This window comes from Bos taurus, chromosome 9 (genome assembly GCF_002263795.3).
Source record: "Bos taurus isolate L1 Dominette 01449 registration number 42190680 breed Hereford chromosome 9, ARS-UCD2.0, whole genome shotgun sequence".
NCBI lineage: Eukaryota > Metazoa > Chordata > Mammalia > Artiodactyla > Bovidae > Bos > Bos taurus.
In genome coordinates, this window is record NC_037336.1 from 41,517,235 (window position 1) to 41,537,817 (window position 20,583).

At 44.4% G+C, this 20,583-nt stretch overlaps 1 protein-coding gene across 4 annotated transcripts in view; it reads right to left on the reverse strand.

Moving 5' to 3' along the window:
- FOXO3 (forkhead box O3) overlaps positions 1–20,583 on the reverse strand; it is a 117,978-nt gene that overhangs the window by 13,597 nt on the left and 83,798 nt on the right. Inside the window, exons 1-2 of one of the 4 annotated variants that reach the window (XM_059889780.1) lie at positions 12,309–12,458; positions 5,354–6,789 (exon numbers count right to left, since the gene is read on the reverse strand). In XM_059889780.1, coding sequence (XP_059745763.1) covers positions 5,389–6,750 — 1,362 coding nt within the window. In that variant the 5' untranslated portion in view covers positions 6,751–6,789; positions 12,309–12,458 and the 3' untranslated portion in view covers positions 5,354–5,388. The other 3 variants (XM_059889781.1, XM_005210804.5, NM_001206083.1) reach the window with 3 other exon arrangements.

A 20,583-nucleotide genomic window follows, 5' to 3' on the forward strand; every position in this document is an offset into this window, starting at 1 on the left:
AACATATATTAAACTTCTAAGGCTCTGAGAAGTCCTACAGGAAACAACCCTATTTCATTTTATTTCACACGGCAGTCCTCAAACATTTGGTCACAGGATCTATTTTCTGCTTAATAACCATGAATATCCTGAGGATCTAGTGTTCTGTGAAACATCTTGAGAAACACCAATCCATGGGACCTCTAAATACCTGCAGTGTCCTGAGTTCACAATACAATGTTTTAATTCATTTTAGTTTTTAAAATTTTAAATTTCAAAACACTATGGAAGATGGAGGAGGCAGTATTTTCAAATCAAATGAACACACCAACAAAACCAGGGTGAAGCGGGTCAAGTCTCTTACAAGGTGGGGAATCTCCATCTTGGAATGAAAATCCAGCGTTAAGACCTGCATCCCCCAAGTCAAGAGGAGAAAGCAGTGTCGGCAAGCATCCTACCAGCCCCGGGCCCAGGCGGACCTCTGACAAGCCAATCTCTCTGGCTACAGCACAGAGGTGGGTCCCAACCCACCGCCCCACCACCCCCATCTCTATACAGAAAGGTACGTCTCTGAGAAGCAGGCCCCTGGGGGAAGACTCCACTCATAGGAAACAATATTTATAAGAAGTTGAATACTGAGCATTATGAACACTCTGAAAAGAAGCACTTAATGGGAACTTAAGAGTGTACAAGAAGTTCCAGGAGTAATTCTGGTGATTTTTACTCCACTTCTTTAGCTTCCGCACAAGCTCTGTGGCCAGAAGACACCTTCCAAAGGCCATATATACATGCTACTGCTTGAAGGGCCAGGGTCACTCAGGCTCTGTCCCATGCTTAGCAGGCTGGTCAGAGGTGAGCAAAGCTGTGCTGAAAACCCAACAGGCCCAGGAAGAGCAGCCTTAGCGCTGGTGTCACTGCTTTCCAGGGAGAAGGGTATGTGCAAGGAGTATACCAGCCTCTGCACAGAAAACCTCTTTCCAGGGCTCTGACAATTTTCTTTCCCTGTTGTCAACATTAGAAAGATCCAGACAGCCATTCTCTCCATGAATGACAGTTCAGACTTCGGGTGTTATAAAAAAGTAAGAATAAAGATCCTTGCAGAGGCATAATTCTTGAGGCTGGCACACCATAACCAAAGACTAGACAACAGTTCACAAGTGTAAGTAACAGGGCATGTTTTCCATGTAATACACACCACGTGTTGCATTCCCTAATGGGAATATCTATAGCAAGAAAAAATGTCACATAAGTAGCCCTGTAATATTGCCTATATTTGGTCAGAATTAGTCCTACATGAATATTTAAAGATATAATGGAATCGCAGCACTTAAACATTAGTCCAACAAGTATCAAAGACTTGCTCCTTCAGAGAAGTAGCCTAAATTTAAATTCTAAATGACCTCCAACACTGGAGCCTGCTGTTTCTACACTGTTATACCACTGTTTCTTTATAGTTCTATATCACTTACCCTTTACTGGGGCCACTTCATGGACAGAATGTTAGGTTTCAGGTTCAAAATTATACATCCTCTGTACCCTTAACATTCTATGATTCTGCTAAAAAATACAACTAGTGAGCATAAGAAAAAAGACGCAGACTCACACATACAGAGAATTAGTGGTTATCAGTGGGGAGAAGAAAGCAGGTAGGGGCCAGATAGAGGTAGGGGATTTAGAGGTACAAACTACCAGGTATAAAATAAGCTACAAGGCTGTTCCGTACAACACGGTGAATACAGCCAGTATTTTATAATAACCATACATGGAGTATAACCTTTAAAAACCATGAATCATTATATTGTACACCTGTTATAAAATACTGTACAGCAACTAAACTTCAATTAAAAAAACAATCTTATTGGTTAAACAAACAAAAAACAGCTCTCTGATTCTGTCCTCTTTTGACAGATGAGAAAGCTACTATTCTAAGAGTCATCTGTGATGTGGCCAGTTGGCAGAGACAGGAAGAGAACTCTCTCTCTCTTCTCCACATGTGCTCTTCCTGGTTAGTATTTTCCAGTCCTTATCATTAAGTCCATTCTGAAGGAGATCAGCCCTGGGATTTCTTTGGAAGGAATGATGCTAAACCTGAAACTCCAGTACTTTGGCCACCTCATGCGAAGAGTTGACTCATTGGAAAAGACTCTGATGCTGGGAGGGATTGGGGGCAGGAGGAGAAGGGGACGACAGAGGATGAGATGGCTGGATGACATCACTGACTCGATGGATGTGAGTCTCAGTGAACTCCGGGAGTTGGTGATGGACAGGGAGGCCTGGCATGCTGCGATTCATGGGGTTGCAAAGAGTTGGACACAACTGAGCGACTGATCTGATCTGGTCATTAAGTTGTTTAAAATGCAACTAAATATGAGGCTGCTCCCTAATGGGGTCTCCAAATGCCAAAAGATGTAGATGAACAAAAGAGCATGTGAATTTAGGCATCTTTTGACATCAAAACTACAGTGAAACTGAAGCTGCTTTCCTGTTGAGAAGAGACACATGACAGTCTCAGGAGGGCTTACTGGAAGCTTAGCCTTGCAGCCAGCAAACTCGCTCACAGACATGCCAGCTGCCAGCCTGTAAGTATGTGCACCAAGCTCCACCAATGCCTAAGAGAAGAAAGTGTCCTTCACACCCCAGTAGCTGGCACTCATAAAAAAGGTACAATTATTTTTTCCTTTTCCAGATAGATCCCTAGGTCAAAGGATTTCACACATGGTCTAAACTGAATGATTTGTGTGAAACACCCAGCCCTCCAGAGAAGCATCTCACCACAGTTCTCAAGCAAGACTGTCTGTCAGCCAGACAGGCCTGCTCAATTAACTCCACAACCAGACAGCACCCACTCGGGCTCAGGGGACCTTCAGCTACCAAGGCAGGGACAGCATCCAGAGAAATACGACGACTACTGGCTTAAAAAAAAAGTCAAACCAAGAAAGTCATCATAGAACAAGTCTTGGGAAGCTGGGGGTGCTTAATTTTGGAAAAGTGGGTTCTCAGATTATACTGAGGCCTGTTTTGTGAATTCAAGAGCATCTTCAATAAAGTGACAGCAACAAGTTAAATGTAAAAGCAAAGCATACATGTCAGGCCACACGTGACCCTGGCTGTTTAGAGGAGCAAATCATTCCAAAGCAAGATGGAAACTCTAAAGCCCTGAAACCAGACGCTCATAGCCCCTCACTGTCTTCCGTATGTTTCTTCTCTTGCTCTGGTCATACTGAGCTGGTTTACTTTCAGGAAAATTTACTTTCAGGTGACTAGTTTTTTTTACTGAAGAAGCTATATTCTCAAAAAACTTCCCCCAAAATGTTTTGAGAAAAAGATGACTAATGGCCCTAAGATTCTAATATAATCATAATAAAATGTGTAATCTTAAAAGTAGTTATCGAAATAAGAATGCTTTAAATATATTTTTAAAACCTAAGTATTTAAATCTCCCTTAAAATATTTTTATATAATCTTTCAGAATTACACACATGCACGTGCGCACACACACACACACACACACACACAAGGAAAGGTCTGCTATTCAACCAAAAGGAAAACATACACTTGAAATATCAGGAAAAAATTGCTACCACATTTTCTTCTCATACTCTTCTCAGTGATCTAGAAAGTAGACTTCTTACAACCAAACCAAAATTAAAACCTACTTGAGTCTTGAGAAGCCACAATCACATTCCTCTTCTTAAAGGAAGACAAACTATCCTTCTAAAAGCCAAATATCTAAATTTCTCAAGGCGAGTCTTCACCAGTCTGAGTTCTGGCAGCATGAAAGTGTGTCAGCCTACTTAGCTCTGTTGCAGTCTTTTTACCATCTCAAGGGCTATTAAGTGACTGGAAACAGATGTCTGAGTGCCATTAGGGGCCTGCTTCTGCCTGGGAAAGTGGAGAAGTTGAGTATCACAACACTCTCGACATTCCCCTTTCCACAACTACCCATGAGCTGGATGAGCTCACCATAGGAGGCTCCTGTGATTCCTGCACCAGGGCAGAGGGTTAAACAAGGCTCAGTTTTTATGGCTTTGAATCTCATTTCTCTTTCACACCACTTAAAAAGTGTTAGTAGCTTGCTGATAGTACAAAAAAAAAAAAAAAAAGGAACTGAGACACAGAACAGAGCCCCTAAACATGGGAGCATCTGGGGGTGCAAACCTGTTACAGCAGAAGACCCCAGGGCTCTTTCTACTACTTGAAGAGGAGAGTTTAGGGGCAAGCTTGTGTATTACCTGCTACTCTGGCTCCAGTTCAGAGTGCTTCCCATTTTTATTATCTAGCCATGATGATGATAAGAACGATGATGGTTCCAGCCATTCCAGAAACAGAGATTCTGGGTTCAGCTGTGTGACCTTGGGCAGACCACTTAACCTCTCTGGGCTTCCTGCTTACTCATCAGTTAGTGTGTGTACCTAGATACACTGAACATAGCCCACTGCAGATTGCAAAGCACTTTCACACCCTTCAGTGTATCAGATTCTAGCAGTAACCCCATGAAGTAACAGGGGCTGTTATCCTCATTTTATAAAACTGGAAACTGAAGCTCAGAGGCTAAGTGATACACTCTAGATGGCAGCCAGAAAGCAAAAGAAGTGGAACTGAGCCCTTGACTTCTGATTCTAATCAAATGCTTTTCTTGCCACATCATGTTGTTGTCTTTTTGGTTCCAAGAGAATTAAAATGCCACAACTTAAAAAAAAAATCTGTCACCATTCACAAATCATGTCACTATTTGGAACCTGACATCATTTATACATTGGGAAAAAGAAGCACATGAGTAATGCTCCCTCACATAAGAGCTTCTGTTTTCAATTTAATTCTTCTGCTTTTTAAAATTGCTTAGATGCTGAGTGCTAATAAAGATGCTTAGTACTACTAGTGAAAAATTGAACAGATGTTGCTTCTGGTGGAAAGAGTCTAGAAAACATAGCCTACAGTGAAATTAGAAGCACCTAAACATTGTTTCTTTGTTGGAATAAAAGACATAGAAACCATCGAAGATGGACCACGGCAGTGCTGGACCAGACGGTCTAAGAAAGTCCTCTGGCAGGGCCCTGAACCGAGGCTTTTGTGTGGCCTAGGGTTCCTTTCCTCCCTGCCCTCCTATCCTCATCCATCCATCCAGTAGCGGGGTCTGCGTCACAGGTCAGCGAGGGTGACCGGATACAAAGAAAAATGAGACCTCTGAATGTGTGTGTTGGTTCTACTGGCGGTAAAAGTCCTGAGCTGTCAGCAAATTGTGGAAAGGGCACCTGACAGCCCTATTTGTTCTGCAGGTACAACTCGGAATGAAGTGGTTGGGAGCCAGGTTACTGCACCATGTGAATAAAGCCAGCATCCCCCACCACCCGCTCTGTTAATACTATGCACTGACCTGCTCTGCCCACTTCCCCTTTCCTCAGTGAGCCTTCAGCCTGGCACCCAGCTCTGAGATGAGGCCTGCTTAGCACCAGTGAAGCTCCCCACGTTCAAACCAACAACGTTCTGTGTGGAGATGAGGGAATCAAAGTTAAAATCCAACCCATCAGCATCCATGAGTTCGCTACGGATAATGGACTCCATGTCACATTCCAAGCTCCCATTGAACATGTCCAGGTCCAAGTCGCTGGGGAACTTCTCGTGACCCATGACTGGAAGGTTCGCACTGGTTGAGTACAAGGAGGAGCCTGAGACAGAGTCCGAGAGGGTTTGCATAGACTGGCTGACGGGAGACTGTTGCTGGTGTTTGGCTGACCCGAGGCTGCTGGAGTCGCTCAAGCCCATGTTGCTGACGGAATTCGACAAGGCACGGCTGCCACCGAGAGCGCCCTGGGTTTGGTGCTGGTGGTGGAGCAAGTTCTGATTGACCAAACTCCCCTGGTTAGGCTGGGCGGCAAAGGACATCATTGGGTCACTGCGAAGCATCACGTTCCGGCGGGAGTTCTGGGCGGACACAGCGGTGCTGGCCTGAGACATCAAGGGGTCCGACTGGGTCATCATGACATCGCTGTGGCTGAGTGAGTCCGATGTGAGCAGGTCCTGGAGTGTCTGGTTGCCGTAGTGGGACATGGAAGAGAAGGTGGCTGGCTTGTTCTCTTGGATGGTCTGCATGGGAGACTGGCGCAGGGAGTTCAGAGACGAGGGACCAAATACCGCGCTGCTGAAGGAGCTGGTGGGGGAGCCCAGGCCGGAGCCCTTGGTGGTGTACGGGAAGCTGGAGCTGCGCTGCATGAGCCCCCCCGGGGGCGATGGCTGGGATGCAGGGAGCGCGATATTGTCCAGCAGGTCGTCCATGAGGTTGTCGGCCAGCCCGTCGTTCAGATTCATGGTGCCCGCCATGTCGGTCAGCCGGGGCAGCTCCACAGTGCACGGCTTGCTGACGGAGGGCGACAGGCTGGCCGAGCTGCTATAGAGCATGGGGGACAGTGGTGCATCATCGTCCTGGACGTCGTCCAGCTCCGTGCTCGCCAGGATGGGGGACAGGCGGCCGCTGACTGTGCTGGCGTTGGAATTGGTGCGCGAGCGGAAGTCGGTCCACGCGTCCAGCTCATCGCTGCTGCGGGATGTGGGGCTGCCGGGCCACTTGGAGAGCTGGGAGGGACTGTCATCTGCTGACTCGGGGGCGGTCTGCAGGGCTGCCTTCTTCTTGGCTGCACGGCCGCGGCTCTTGGTGTACTTGTTGCTGTTGTCCATGGAGACGGCCCGCCGCCGGGGCGCCTTGCCACTCTTCCCGCCGTCAGGGTTGATGATCCACCACGAGCTCTTGCCGGTTCCCTCATTCTGGACCCGCATGAACCGGCTGTGCAGTGACAGGTTGTGCCGGATAGAGTTCTGCAGAGAGAGAAGGGACAATGCAGATGAGCCGCAATGGTCCAACTGAGCACCCAGGAGAAACAGTTACTAATCCGACGCAATTTTTAAAGCAGCCTCAATTTCAGAGGCTTTAAAAATAAGGCATTTGCATGAGTCTCCTTGGCTTGGGATTAAATGACAATACTGTAGATGGCATTTTCATAGTCAGGGTGTGGGAGATGGTTTCATATTCAGGAGATGCGGGGGACTGTAGGACTTCACTGACATTGTTTTTCTTAAATCCCCAGGTTTCGTTGTCCTTTCTGTAATTGTACTTCCTTTACTGAAGTTTGCACTTACAATGTATTACCACATCATCTCCCCCTGCATTGTGCAACAAACTTCCCTGGCTCTCTAAGGGTGATTCATCACCTACAGGGCTATTTTATTCCATTTTGGCCCCTTGCTCCTCTAGTACAGAGGCAGCAGCTACCTTTTCTGAGCCACTTCTATTCAGAACTGGTGTGAATTTTTACCTATCTTTTCTCTGACTCCATCTCCTCCTGCCACAATTTCACACCTGTCTCACAGGCATAAGAAAAAATGGCAGAGTAAGATTTGCTGAGTTGACAGAAGAAGTAAGGCAAGTCTCCCATTCAGAAAAATTCCAGCTAATTTATGCAGACACTCCCTCCTCAAGGCAATGTGATCTGAGCACAGTAACTTCCTTCCAAAGAGCACAGTATGGAAAGGGGAGGTGGAGGAGAGTAACTTTACAGTGAAGAAACGTGACAGCTCAGCCCGGTGATCAAGGTCAACATCAAAGGGCAAAGTCAGATTGATAATGTGCACTCAAACCAACGTGATGAAAACGGCACCCTCCCCTGTGGCCTTCCTTCCAAAACCTATCACCTCATTCTAATCGTGAGAAAAAGAGCAGACAAGTCCCAAATAAGGAACAGTTAAAAATGCTTGTCCAGTTCTCCTCAAAACTGTCAGACCCACAGGGAGCCTAAGAGAAACATGCTGACTAAACACACTGCGGAATCCTGGATGGGATGCTGGACAGAAAAAGCAAAGTACGAGGCAAAAACTAAGGAGATCGGAATAAAGCACAGACCTCAGTTAATACTAATAACGTATCAACATTGGTTTATCAGTTGGGACAAGTGTATCAAACTGATATTGGACATTAATAACAACAGGGGAGACTTGATGTGGATAGCCAACATCAAGAACTTTCTGGGCCAGTCTGGTAACTTCTCTGCAAATCTAAAACCATTCTATATTAAAAGGTTTATTCTTAAAAAAAGGAAAGATGCGGGCAAAATATCCTCAAAACCCTAACAACTGCTCCCATCTTACAAGAATCCTCCTCCTGATTTAGGGAAGCCCAGTTAACAGAGATGACCCTGATCCAGCCCCATCTCTCTCACCGACCAACCATGAGACCTGAGCAAATCATTTAGTCTATGTCCAACAACTTCAGTTCTCCATCTTCATTATAGTCATAGCATTTGAAGCATCCCTCTCTGATAGGGATGACGTAAGGAGGATATATGATAATATACTTCAAAAGCCAGTCACGCTACTAAGTCAGGGTGTTCTTACTGCCATTATAAAACACAGAGTACATGATGGACAGAGCTCATTGCCTGGGGAGGTCTTCTATTCTGTAAAATACCTCGTGTGCTGTGAAAGAGAGAAGCTGATGATGGCATCTGCCACATCTGGAACAGCACCTGCAGGTCAGATGAGTTTTTATTTGCAAGTTAAAGACAAAAGATATTGCCTGCTGCTGTCTATTAAATGCAAACCATCCTAAAAGTTACCGTAGTTTAAAAAAAAACTGGCAATCACCAACTGTATTTATGTAGAAGATACAAATACATGTGTTCTACCAGAATGTTTTTAAAACACAGAAAGTCAGTGGGATTTCACCATACATAAATAACCCAAAATACTCAAGAGTGTTTCTGTGTATATGTTCCCATGCAAGGAAGTCCGACAGCTCTGGCTGGGCAATGAGCGTCACCAACCATGGGTCATAGCTCAGCATCTCTATGACAGGCGTAAAGACACGTTTGAGAGGACATGCTGAGTATCTGATGAGCCAAATGGTGCCCAGGAGACTATATATCCAGCTTCCCTTTCACTCTTATGGTTTTTTAAAGAATAATGGCATCTCTACTCATGGTTCAGAAATTACATTTCTTTAAAAAGTAAAACACTTTCTCCATAAAGATATGAAGCATGCTCTTAAAACTCACTCCACAGGGTTCAAAATGCAGGCAAGTGCACGGTGATTCTATTACTGAGTACCCAGGAGACTAGATATATGAACCACAAATTTAAACTCAAGCTTCTGATTAGGAAAAAAACAGGCTTCAGTTCCTGAAGCCCTGTGGGGGTGATGTGGACACTGACTGAACCGCCCCTCCCATGGCCAGCCCCCGCTGCTCCAGATTTCGGAAAGAGTTCATTCATACCAACACCCAGCAACAACAATGACCAGTCATAAATATCCAGTTATCCACCCTTTAAAAAGCATTTGTGGACAATTTTTTAAATGAATTTTTAGTTTCACCAATTCCAAACCAAGCAGAAAAGAAAATGTTAACCCTTTAGAGACCTCCAAAATGTCCTATATGGATAGTCATCTATTCTACAACTCTAACCCTAACAATGTATGTGTGTAATTTTTCAAAATTATAAGCTACCATTGGTTAGAATTTGGAGAGAGAAGCTAAGCTTCTGTAGGGCCTTGTGATAAAGGGGCTGGAACACCCTCACGGAGGACAGAACCAAGGACTGTCAGACCCGGGCCCTAATTGCCAGGATGACGAACGGAGCCTGACTGACTACAGGAGTCAGTTCCTGGGTCAGCGCTTTTAGATTCCTCATCTCTAATCTTCCTAACAAACCACAGAGTCGATGCCCTCATCATATATATGAAGCCTCAGACTGAGAGAGATTAAATAACTTAGAGAAGGTCACACAGCTTTAAACTGAAATTTGTTTTTCCAACTCCACTCCAATGCTTTCTCTCAACCTTTCCCGGATCTGTCACCAAATTATACAGAAGTCATCATTTAACTTCTCTGAGCTAACATCTAAAGAAAGACATTTAAGAAAGACGAAGGATACAAAGGCATAAACTTATGACTATAATTTTGTGAAATAATTAAGAGTAATAATTTAGTAGGTCTTTCCTAAAAATGTTTTTAAAACAAAGTCTTTACAAAGAGTAATCCTATAGCCTGCATTTGCATTTCTTTACTAAGGTGGCCATCATAGCATTCATCCTAAAGAGAGGGTAGTGGTTACCATACAAACCCATATAAGCTACACTTAGATTCTGAACCAAAACCCAATTTATTAAATGGATGATCAGCTTCAGTGTCAAATCTGAGTTCAACTCTTGCTTTAGAGGTTACTAATGACAGAATACATTCCCTAAGGCATATCACCTACGCGACACTCAGACAGGATTTTCCTCTAAGACAGTGCAAACAAAACTATGTCACAATCATCCTCATGGTCCCTAGCCTTCCATTTATAAAATCCATAATCTGAAGCGGTAGGGGGACATTGACAAAGACCCATCAGTATGGTCCCCCTGGTCCATTTCCAGCTCAAATGCCCCTCACCCTAACGAGGTCAGATATCAGAAATGTAGTCTGCTTTTTTGCCTCACAGGTCATGATTCTAATCACCAGGTTCTCTAAGTTTTGGTGAAACAGGAAAAAGTAAACACAAATGCCAGAGAACGTATCAGAATTGCAGTGTTTCCCCAACACGTTCCCTGATAATGGAAATTAATGGTGATATAATTTCTGTAAGATTTCAAACTGCCCCTCCCTCACCTCAAACCCAGGAATAAAGTGGAATTTATAAAAAGAAACCAGCCAATTATAAAATCCTTTTATAAAGTGCAGTTTAAGTTCTCTGAAGACCTCTTCAGTCGGGGGCTCTAAATTAAATTTCCAATGTATTTTGTGCATGTTAAACTATAAAACTGCTGTTAAAAATATTCTATCCTTTTCCACTAATTCATCTATCATACCAAATAGTCTAAATTTGTAAGATATAACATTAGTTTGAGGGTTGGGAGCTGACAGAGAAGGAGGAACGGTTTGATAGGACAAGAGAGATTTTTCTAGTCACATCTAAACGCACATTTTGGAAAACATTGTGAGGTCCTTAAGGCTAAGGTGATAAGGTAATTATTACCAACCAGGACTCCCGCTGCTAGATCTCAGGCCATTCTGTCATCACATCTGTTTACTAGAGGAGCCAATAAATTACTATAACCCCAACCCAAAACCATGTGAATAGTTCTGGTTATTTAAATCCTCTACTAAAAATTTTTGTCTTCCCTGGTAACTCAGACAGTAAGGAATCCGCCTGCAATGCAGGAGACCCAAGTTCAATGGGGAAGCCCCGTGGAGAAGGTAATGGCAGCCCACTCCGGTATTCTTGCCTGGAGAATTCCATGGACAGAGGAGCCTGGCAGGCTGCAGTCTATGGAGTCACAGACAGTTGGACACAACTGAGTGACTAACACACAACACAACTAAGAAATTCAGAGATTGATGAATTACAGTAAACGAAACATTTCTAGGAACAAACTTTTGTCAGGGACAAAAATATCAGCGTTTCCCCACCAACCCCCAACCAGGGCCCAGAGATGTAGAAAACGCTGAAATCAACTGTAGCACAAGTTGTCTGAACAGAGCAGAGATTAAGAATACCTTGTGATTCACTTTTTATGTCAATCTTCTCTTTTACAAAGCAATTTATACTGAAGCAAGGCCTACTCTGGGGCAGAAAAAAATAGGTGTAGGTAATTAGTAGCAGAGCTGACACAGCTGTCCCGAGTGACTGCAGCTGCCATTGGTGGCCTAGCCCTTCAAGGAGGGGTGCGCAGGTGTGTGGAAGAGGAAGGTGCTGACATTTCACAGTCACGCTGACTGGCCGTGTGGTCCAGAGCCTAAGGTTCCCTTGGCTTGGCCCTCCTTGAAGAAATCAGCATAAAGGTGACTATCCTCATCCGAATTTGGTCATTCTTGTTCTTGCTATAATGAAGACAGTGTTCTAATGCAAGACACATTTATCCTTAATGCTAAAGTGCACAGCCACTGCATTTATGCCAACTGGCTGTGAAGATAGATGGACCCCAAACAGATTAGATTAGATCAGGTGTCACAGAGAAGCTGCCTGAAACAAGTAAGTATTCCAGCAATATTTACAAAGTGGGTAATTCACACATGCAATTTTTTAAGGTAGCCAACGGAGGCAGGTAGGCTTCGATGTCAGCCAGGTCGGAGCTAGAATAGTGGCCTAGGTGTGTGTCCTGCGACCCTGGACAATTGAGCCAACTTCAGTTGTCCCTTTTATAAAATGAGAATAAAACCACCCTCTCTAACTCTAGGATCTTTGGGACGATTAAATGAAAGTATGCATGCAAGTTACTCATCCAGTGCCAAGCACAAGAGCAGCTCTCAACTGTCAAGATTCCACACACGGAAGCAGTGACATCACAAACGTTCACTTACTGTTTTCCGAGCATCATATGCTTTAAACCAGAAGGTGAGAGGGCGGCTCCTTCCAGGAAAATATTTCAAACTTGTAAAAGTATTTCAAAGTGCCGTGCTGCTCAGGAGTAGCTGGTAATTTCCCAACTGTTGCTACCCTGTGTCCGCTCCAACCCCTTCCAACCCATGTTTACCTTGTAAAGACTGTCCACTAACCCAGACACCAGCTGCATGTGCTTCCCCTGGAACACAGAGAGGGTTTTGTCTGGAAGCAACATGTGGTATCAATTTATCTTTCTCAGCAAGGGCAACAAGGAATCCACTGACTTTAAAAATAAAAAGGGAGTTGTGTAATTTAACTCTTAAAGGCCTCTACCTTTCTCAGTCACTCCCTTTTTTTGGTTATCTCAAAATGAGTTATGGCTGTCAACTTCCAAGCCAGACCCACTGATGCCCACCAAGCAGACTGCAGGCAGTGCCCTGGTCCTCGTGAGAGATTTCAGTGGGGATGATCTATAAAGGACTGCTTTTAAATCCAGTGCTCATCTACGCAGCACACAGGACCAGCATTTCAAGTAGGTCCCCTTGCTTTGACTTGTCACTGATAGTTCAGAATGGGACTGCCAAAGACCTGAATTCTAAAATATGTAACTGCTGAACAGTTGACAAAGGTCATGTGAAAAACCCAGTGGAGACCCAGTGAACTGTGCGCCACAGCAGAACAGCGCAGAGACAGCTTCGGGAGAGATGCTGGCTTTGACTTTTGATGATAGGCTCTTTCAGAGGCAGTCCTCTGGATGATGCCCTGACTTCTCTTAGGTATCAGTTCTCCACCCTGGCTGCCTCTTCCAATCACCTTTGGAGGCTTTAAGCACTCAGTCGTAGAGACTGGTGTGAGTAAGGCTCAGGGAGGCACAGTTTGAAAGCTCCCCAGATTATCAGCTCAGAGCTGAGATGCCCTGGAATTTCCCCCTTACGTTTCTGCTGGCTGAGACTCTAAGCTAAAGATTCTCAGTCTCCCCAGGTCTGATGACACAGCACAGCAGATGTTCTTTAAGTCCAAGTTTCCACCATTTAGAAGATAAGGATGAGAATCAGGCTCACAGATTAATGTTGGGTTTATATGCAGAGAGTAAAACGGAGAGTTAGAGCAATCTATCAGATCACTGGAGTCCAGATAGCTTTTTTCCTAAAAAAAAAAAAAATAATAATAATAATAATAATAAGGTGGAGGGAGGAGTTGAGAGGGAAGGTCCTTGACCTTGCACTGCCTTGTGGACGGCCATCCATCCTGCCCTGTGCCACTTCTCCACCAGGCATGGATAAGCATGGACAGAAAAGGGGCAAGAGGACTTTCCCAAAGGTAGGAACTGATACAGGCCACAGAAGGGATGGGCTGGGACTGTAATTGATCCTTATAATTCTCAGCGCTCTCCCTGAATTAGCAATGTAACCTCACATAATCCCTTTTATAAGAGACTGTCCTTCAAATGAAATGCCAAAGATAGACTGCATAAAAATAACCACTGAAAAGGCCGTACCCCAATCCTGAGATACTTATTAGCATCCATTGTTAAGAATACAGCAAAGTATTACTTAATGAACTCCTTGAGATCCAAAGCACATGATTTTAAGCAGATCATCTCAAGAACGTTAATAACAACCACACAGTTTCTCTCCTTCCTCGACTGCAGGAAAGACTACGTCGCTGCACTTGGTGCAAAGACCCTGGACGGAGGGAGGTGGGGAGTGGATACTGCAAAGGGCCAAGTAGTGCTACCATCTGAGGGGGAAGGGTGAGGGCTGGGCCTGCTTATTAGACAGGAGACACTTAGCTGGCTTGCCTTCTTCTACTACATTTTATCGACTTTGGGACTAATTTGTTCGAAAGCAAGTTCACAAAGTATGACAACATAAAACAGACTTGAATTCAGAGCCATTATTTCTGATTCTATGGAATACCAACTAGAACAGCCTTTCAGACACAGAAGAAAAATATTCACACAAAGGATTGCATAATCAACCCTGATGTGTGAGACAAGTTCCAGGCTAGTTCCACTCTTACATGTGTCTAAAACACTAAAAGTTTAAGCCATTAAAGGACTTATTTTTAAAAGATAATGTTCTAAAATAAATATTGCTGGGAATTTGTCTGAAGGATTAAATTTCCAGGTAGAAACAATATTTCCATTAAATCTGCTGACAATCCTCTACCCATAGAGATCTCCTTGGAAAACTAACATTTGTTTCAAGTTTTCACGCAGTAAACACAGGTTCTGGTCCCTCGTTTGGAGGAATAAAATAACAACAACCTGGTGATCAGTAAAACGAACCCATTTCTTACCCAAGACAAATGAGACACATGAAGCTTTCTTGGGAAAGGAAAGGCTTGGCAGACAATTTGCTCTTCCCCTCAACTGAACAAGAAATCCTAGATGGGAAGAAATTTCTCTTAAAGAGCTACTACGCTATTACAGACAGTTTTGTTGGGTTTTCCAGTGTGGGTTTTATTTTCATATTAATTTTTTTTTTTCATTTAGCGATTTTTTTTCAAGCCCTTCCACAGCTGTTTCTGCTCTTGGAGGGCAAGAGGGAACATTCCATTCCTCCCGGCCAAACCTGCACTTCCGGCACACAGAGAACCCTGGCAGCCTTGCACCCTCTGCCCACACCCACCCCTCAGCAGCCTCCCCATCCCCAAACCACGTCCAGCCCCACGTCCTCCTCCCCACCCCCAAGGAAGCAGCAACGAATGCATGCAGTCAACGGAAAGACAGTCTCCAGAAAGTAGGTTAAAGCTGCAGCATTTGGCCACCCCTGCCCTCCTGGCTCCAGGTTTCTTCCTGATGTGACTGAATCCCTTCCCCTTTCCACAAGGGGCTCGGCAAACACATGCTACTTAACTTCTCCTCCCTGGTGGCTCAGATGGTAAAGAATTCACCTTCAATACAAGAGACCCAGGTTCAATCCCTGAGTCGGGAAGATCCCCTGGAGAAGGGGATGGCAACTCACTCCACAATTCTTGCCTGGAGAATCCCATGGATAGAGGAGCCTGGCAAGATGCAGTCCATGGGGTCACAAAGAGTTGGACGTGACGGAGCAACTAACACACACTTTAAGACCGTGCAGGACAAGCCACGCAAAGTCGATGCTTCAAAGGGTTAAAAACCATGACATAAAAGAACATTCCTGAAACTGACTCTGCAAAGTAGAACGAAGTAGAACAGAAATAGCTTTGTTATTAACAAAATTTTCACTTAAGATTAAAAAAATAAAGCTGCAAGTTTTTTCAGTTTGAAAATGTATTGTGGGTGGAAATGGAGAGAATAAAAGGGCATTGGAAATACACATCCAGAATTCAGGAATACAGTGGAGTTTAATCACTTTCACGGCATTATGTAAGTGATCATCAGGGCAGGAAGTTCAGTAAAAGGTAATACTGTGGAAAACGGAGGGCTGCGAAACGCATCTAATAACAAGCAACCTTAACTTTACAGTGAAAGAAACTGAAGACCAAAGAGATACAAGGCATAGCTGAATTCAATCAGCTAGGAGGTGGCAGCCAAGTGGAGACAAACTCAGATCTCCTGGCCTCTAGGTGTTGCAGTAATACCACCCAGAAACACCGTTAGTCCCAGTGTCTGGATTACCATGACAACTGAAAAGGTGAAGTGAAGTGCATGGAGCACAGAGGATGGATAAGATCTACCATCCGTCCATCCATTCAGCTTCAGTCTGCCTTGCTTTACAACTTGGGGAATAGGTGTCTGTCTCCCCTAACACTTACTGAACCCTTTACAACCGGATGCCATGTTTTATTACAGCTTTACTGCCTAGCACGGCAGTGCCACATAGCAAGTGCTCAAAAATATTCCTCTCATCACTGAATTAGTGGGAAGGGGACAGCAGCCACAAAACAAGGCCTGAATTTTATGTTAAAATGAAATGTTATAAAAACATGAGACCAATAAATGATCCTCAATATGAAAAATGGAAGGAAACTTCCATTGCAAAATGTGAAATAGCATTAAGGTTTTTCTAAAGTCAACAAGTCTCAGCCTTGAATATAAACTTCAATTATACAACCAAATTTCCCAAAACAAGATGACATAGTCTAGTAAGCAGGCTTAAGGTTCTCTGTAATAATATTATAGAGATGGGCAGAAGGATGGTACATAGGCTATTCGGGGGAGCAAGGGCTTGGGAGAATGGTCTCAGGTCCAGCCAGGGTGTAGATCCCTACCCGTCTCTACCCATCTTGGGGTGTTATGGAGCCCCTATTACTTGGTAATGCAGTTGATTGGCTCAGCACTCAGAGGCATCCTTGAAACCAGAGACAACATGCCTAGTTCTAAATCTCCCCCAAGCAAACACAGGGATAACACGAGAAATCCAAAATAGAGTCTACCTCACCTGCAGTCTGAAGGAACTTACTGTATTAGTGCCTGCCCAAGCCAAGACTCTGTGCTTCACAAACCCAATCTCACTTTATTTTCATGGAAAGTCTGTCAGGAGGAGATGGGTGCAGAACAGTAACTGTTTACAGGCAGTGGGGCCAGAAATCAAGCCCAAGGCTAACTCCTACAGCAGAGCTCTAACCACTTCGCCGTGCGCCCCTCTCCAGGCCCCGAGCTGACTAAGGACAGAGGCACCATTCCAAGTGACCAAGGAGCTTGCAAGACTACACTAACCCGTGTCACCGAATTAAATGTTTTCAGCTCTAAGTTTCTGTACATGGTTCCTAGGACTATGAAAGGAGAGGAAAAGGTGGAAAAAAATCACTAACCATAAAGCAAGTGTTGTTGGAACTGGATCATTTTTAGAAATGATCCTTTTTTCTCAGACACTCCCCAAAAGGAACACTATGGATGTGTTCTGCCTTGACCTGGGATCACTACTTTTAGGCAATGAACAAATTGGATCACTGCCATAACCTTTTGAGTGCCCAGGCCTTCCTCTGTGCTATCACCTGTGACCGATTCAAGCCAGTTTACCTGGTTGTCCCGGGCAGGCCTATCCCGGCCCCCAAGAGCTGGCACCATTCTAAGGTCCTGAAGCCAGAGACATCAGGCAAATGTCAGCTTTACCCGGGACCTTGCTATTACAAGGCTTAATCTGAAACAGGGACTCAACTCTATACTATTTAAAATATGTAATTAGTTTATTATTGAGCCAGAAATGATTAGCTTGCTTTCAAACTATGTGAATTTTAAAACATGATGTCTTTTGCCTGCCAGCTGACAGCATGATCGGGTTGCTTCTGTTTAGCCTCAATCAAAAACTCTGGTAGAAAACTGCTTTAAGGCTTCATATGCATGCTATTTTATTATTTGTCTTCTGGCATCAAAATCTGCAGAAACAGAAATCACTGACAATGCAAGCACACTAAGAGGGTGGATGCAGAGGTGATGAGTGGGTGAATTCAACAGCTTGAGAGTTTGACATCTGAGATCCAGGAAAACTGCCTTTCTCTTCCCAGGGTACAATCCTTCTCTTCACGTGGAATTCACTGGCTGTAGCATCACACATACAAACACTGACTGTTTCCAGCTCTTCAGATGGTCTAGTTCAGAAAAAAATGGTTCTTTTCTGTCTTGTTATTTCAAGAGCAATGAATTTCTTTTTGGTAGCTCTGAAATATATGCCAATGTGTGGGCACAGTCACATAGCTACACATGGGCCCACACCCTGGAAAGACTGGGAGGGGTGGAGGCACATTTTTTCAGCTAGGGCAGGAAAAAGTTGGGGCTGGTATTTATAAAACAGACATGTGTGTATGCATCTGGAAGCAGGCTCCCTTCCAAGTGTCAGTGTTAATTATTCTAATAGTCATCAAAAATCAAGGTGTTACTGGTGAAAGCAGAAAAAGGAAGCGAATGCCACATAACAGAGTATCCCTGCTGGCTACTGCAAACACAACCACGGATGGACTTTTTCTTTACGGGAATAGAGTACAGCAGTCAACTCCACAAAATGACTCGGGCCTGCACCCCCTCTATCCACTCCACACCCGAGTGAAATTCGGCTAGCAAGGAGTCTCCTGAGGAACTGCTCCCTCTACCTGAGAACCTCAACTGCAAGACCAGCATTTCACAGTACTGGTTTTGCAAGATTTCTTCTTGTTTAAAATCACAGGATGCAAAAGTGGCTGATGACCAATACGATGATGTTGCTAAATACCGAGTGAATCAACCATTTATTCCCGGACACTCCTGGGTGCCAATTACACACACAGATGAGCACCAGCCAGCTTGAAAGTCCACATGAATGATTAAATAAAGATAGGAGATGACATTTCCATGTGCTGAAGAACTAGGCATTCATTCCATTTTTTCTCCTGAAGAAAATACTGATTGAGCCATTTGTATACAAGTGCATTTTAATTTATAATCTAGGATGTTCTCAAATGTGCAAGCTAACCATTAGCACTACCCCTCAAATTATGATGAATGAAGCAGGTTGAATGTGCATGGGATAAATCAGTTTCTATGAAAACCATGACACAAATGCAGTGTTTTAATACTAACACGTACTAGGCTGTCATCTCCTCACGTACACTGCTAGGTAAGCTTGAAAGCACTTAAGAAACTGGAAGCAACTAGCGTCAGTGGTGATACTAATCTATCACCCAAAGGGCAGGAGGGATGATATTAATTGGCAAGGACAGTCATACAAGAGACTAAGAGTCTATGGGACATAAGAGACACTACACGTGTGGTGGAGAGTTGGAGGTGAGACCACACCTCACCCAGCAGGCGTCACAGTGCTCCAGGGCTCCCTGGTTCCCACACACTTGCTGCCGGTGATTCCAAAGCCACGCCTGAGGAAGCAGGACCCCTGGCTTTACAACTACCTCCTTGGCTGAGTCTCATTTGGCAGGTCTGGCCCTCATATTCTCTCCCCCAACTTCCTGGATCTCATCACCTGGACTTTCTGGACTTTCCAATTCTTTCCCCTTAGGTTGTTCATTTGCTAATACGAAATGTGACCTCATAGCACAACCAGGCCCTAGGTCTTTCCCTAAGACTTAAGAAATCATCATACATACAGGGTCCACTGAAACCAATCCCTTTAGGTCAAGACAAGGGAGGAAACACACACAAGAACAGATATTGCTGAGCCATTCTTAGGTTCAAAGGTAGCTTCATGTAGCACACTTCAGACTCTGAGGCATTATGTGGGATAATATCACCCTATATTCCCAGTTTCTCCAGCAACATGTTCATCAGGTTCTTCCAAACTGCCGTGACCTAGGGTCTCCCCAAGTAAAAAAGATAGCCAAGTCCTGATGCTATTTTGTGGACAGAAGAGGAAATCACATTAAGCTTCTCATAAGGTTAACGATCCAAGTTGGGAGACAATTCTCCAGGGGGTCTCTGCAGGTCTTGCAAACAAAGTACAAACCCTTAGTTCTAGACTATCATTCAAAGATGTCTATATTTGCATAGTGAACAGCCTTGAAAAACAGTGATGCCATTGCACTCCAGAGCAAAGGACAGATGTGCTGATTGCTCATTACCAAACATCTAGGATCCCCAAACTCAGGATTCCTCTTCCATTCACCAAACCCGCTGCATGTACATGCATCAACCTGGACTCATCTGTGTCACTCATTCCCATGGGATTTGGGAGCAAGGATGGAGCAATGGAAAATATGTGGCTGCTCATGCTGCTTGCTGGGCAACCAGTAATAAATGCTTTGCCTTTGACCCAGGAGTCTCATGTCCAGCAGAGTCATCTCAGATCCTCCCAGTTCCTGACAGTCTGCTACTTTAGTTTATGAACTGCTGACATCTCCTTAACTATATCAGATAAAACTGGGCAATTCATCTCTAGCTAACTTTCTTCTCTACTCCTACATAAACGAGAAGAAACACAGATAATGGGATGGAGGAAAATGCATTTTGAAGGTTCTGATCTGGCTCTGCTGAGGACCCATAAGGCTTTATGAGATCAAATCATGAATAGAGGGGGAGGGGCAGGGGAGAAGGAAAAGCCCCTCCTGTGGCCACTGTGCAGTGTTTCGTCTGCATGGGTCACCATCTTTGTCAGGGGCTGCTCAACTCTGCGGTTTGCTCATGAAGAGCAGTGAGCAGCAACTTGGGTCTGTCGCTTTTGCCTTGCTCCTCCACTGAACAAGAGAACAGACCACATTATGTCCTCTAGGTAACATCTGTTGAGTTTCTGCAGTGGCCAGATCTCCATCAGGGAGCCCTGGGCCATTCTCAGAGGGAAGAGGCTCTCCCTAGTCCTTCTGACTTGCCTATGAGCTACCCCAAGTCTCACCCTGATGGAA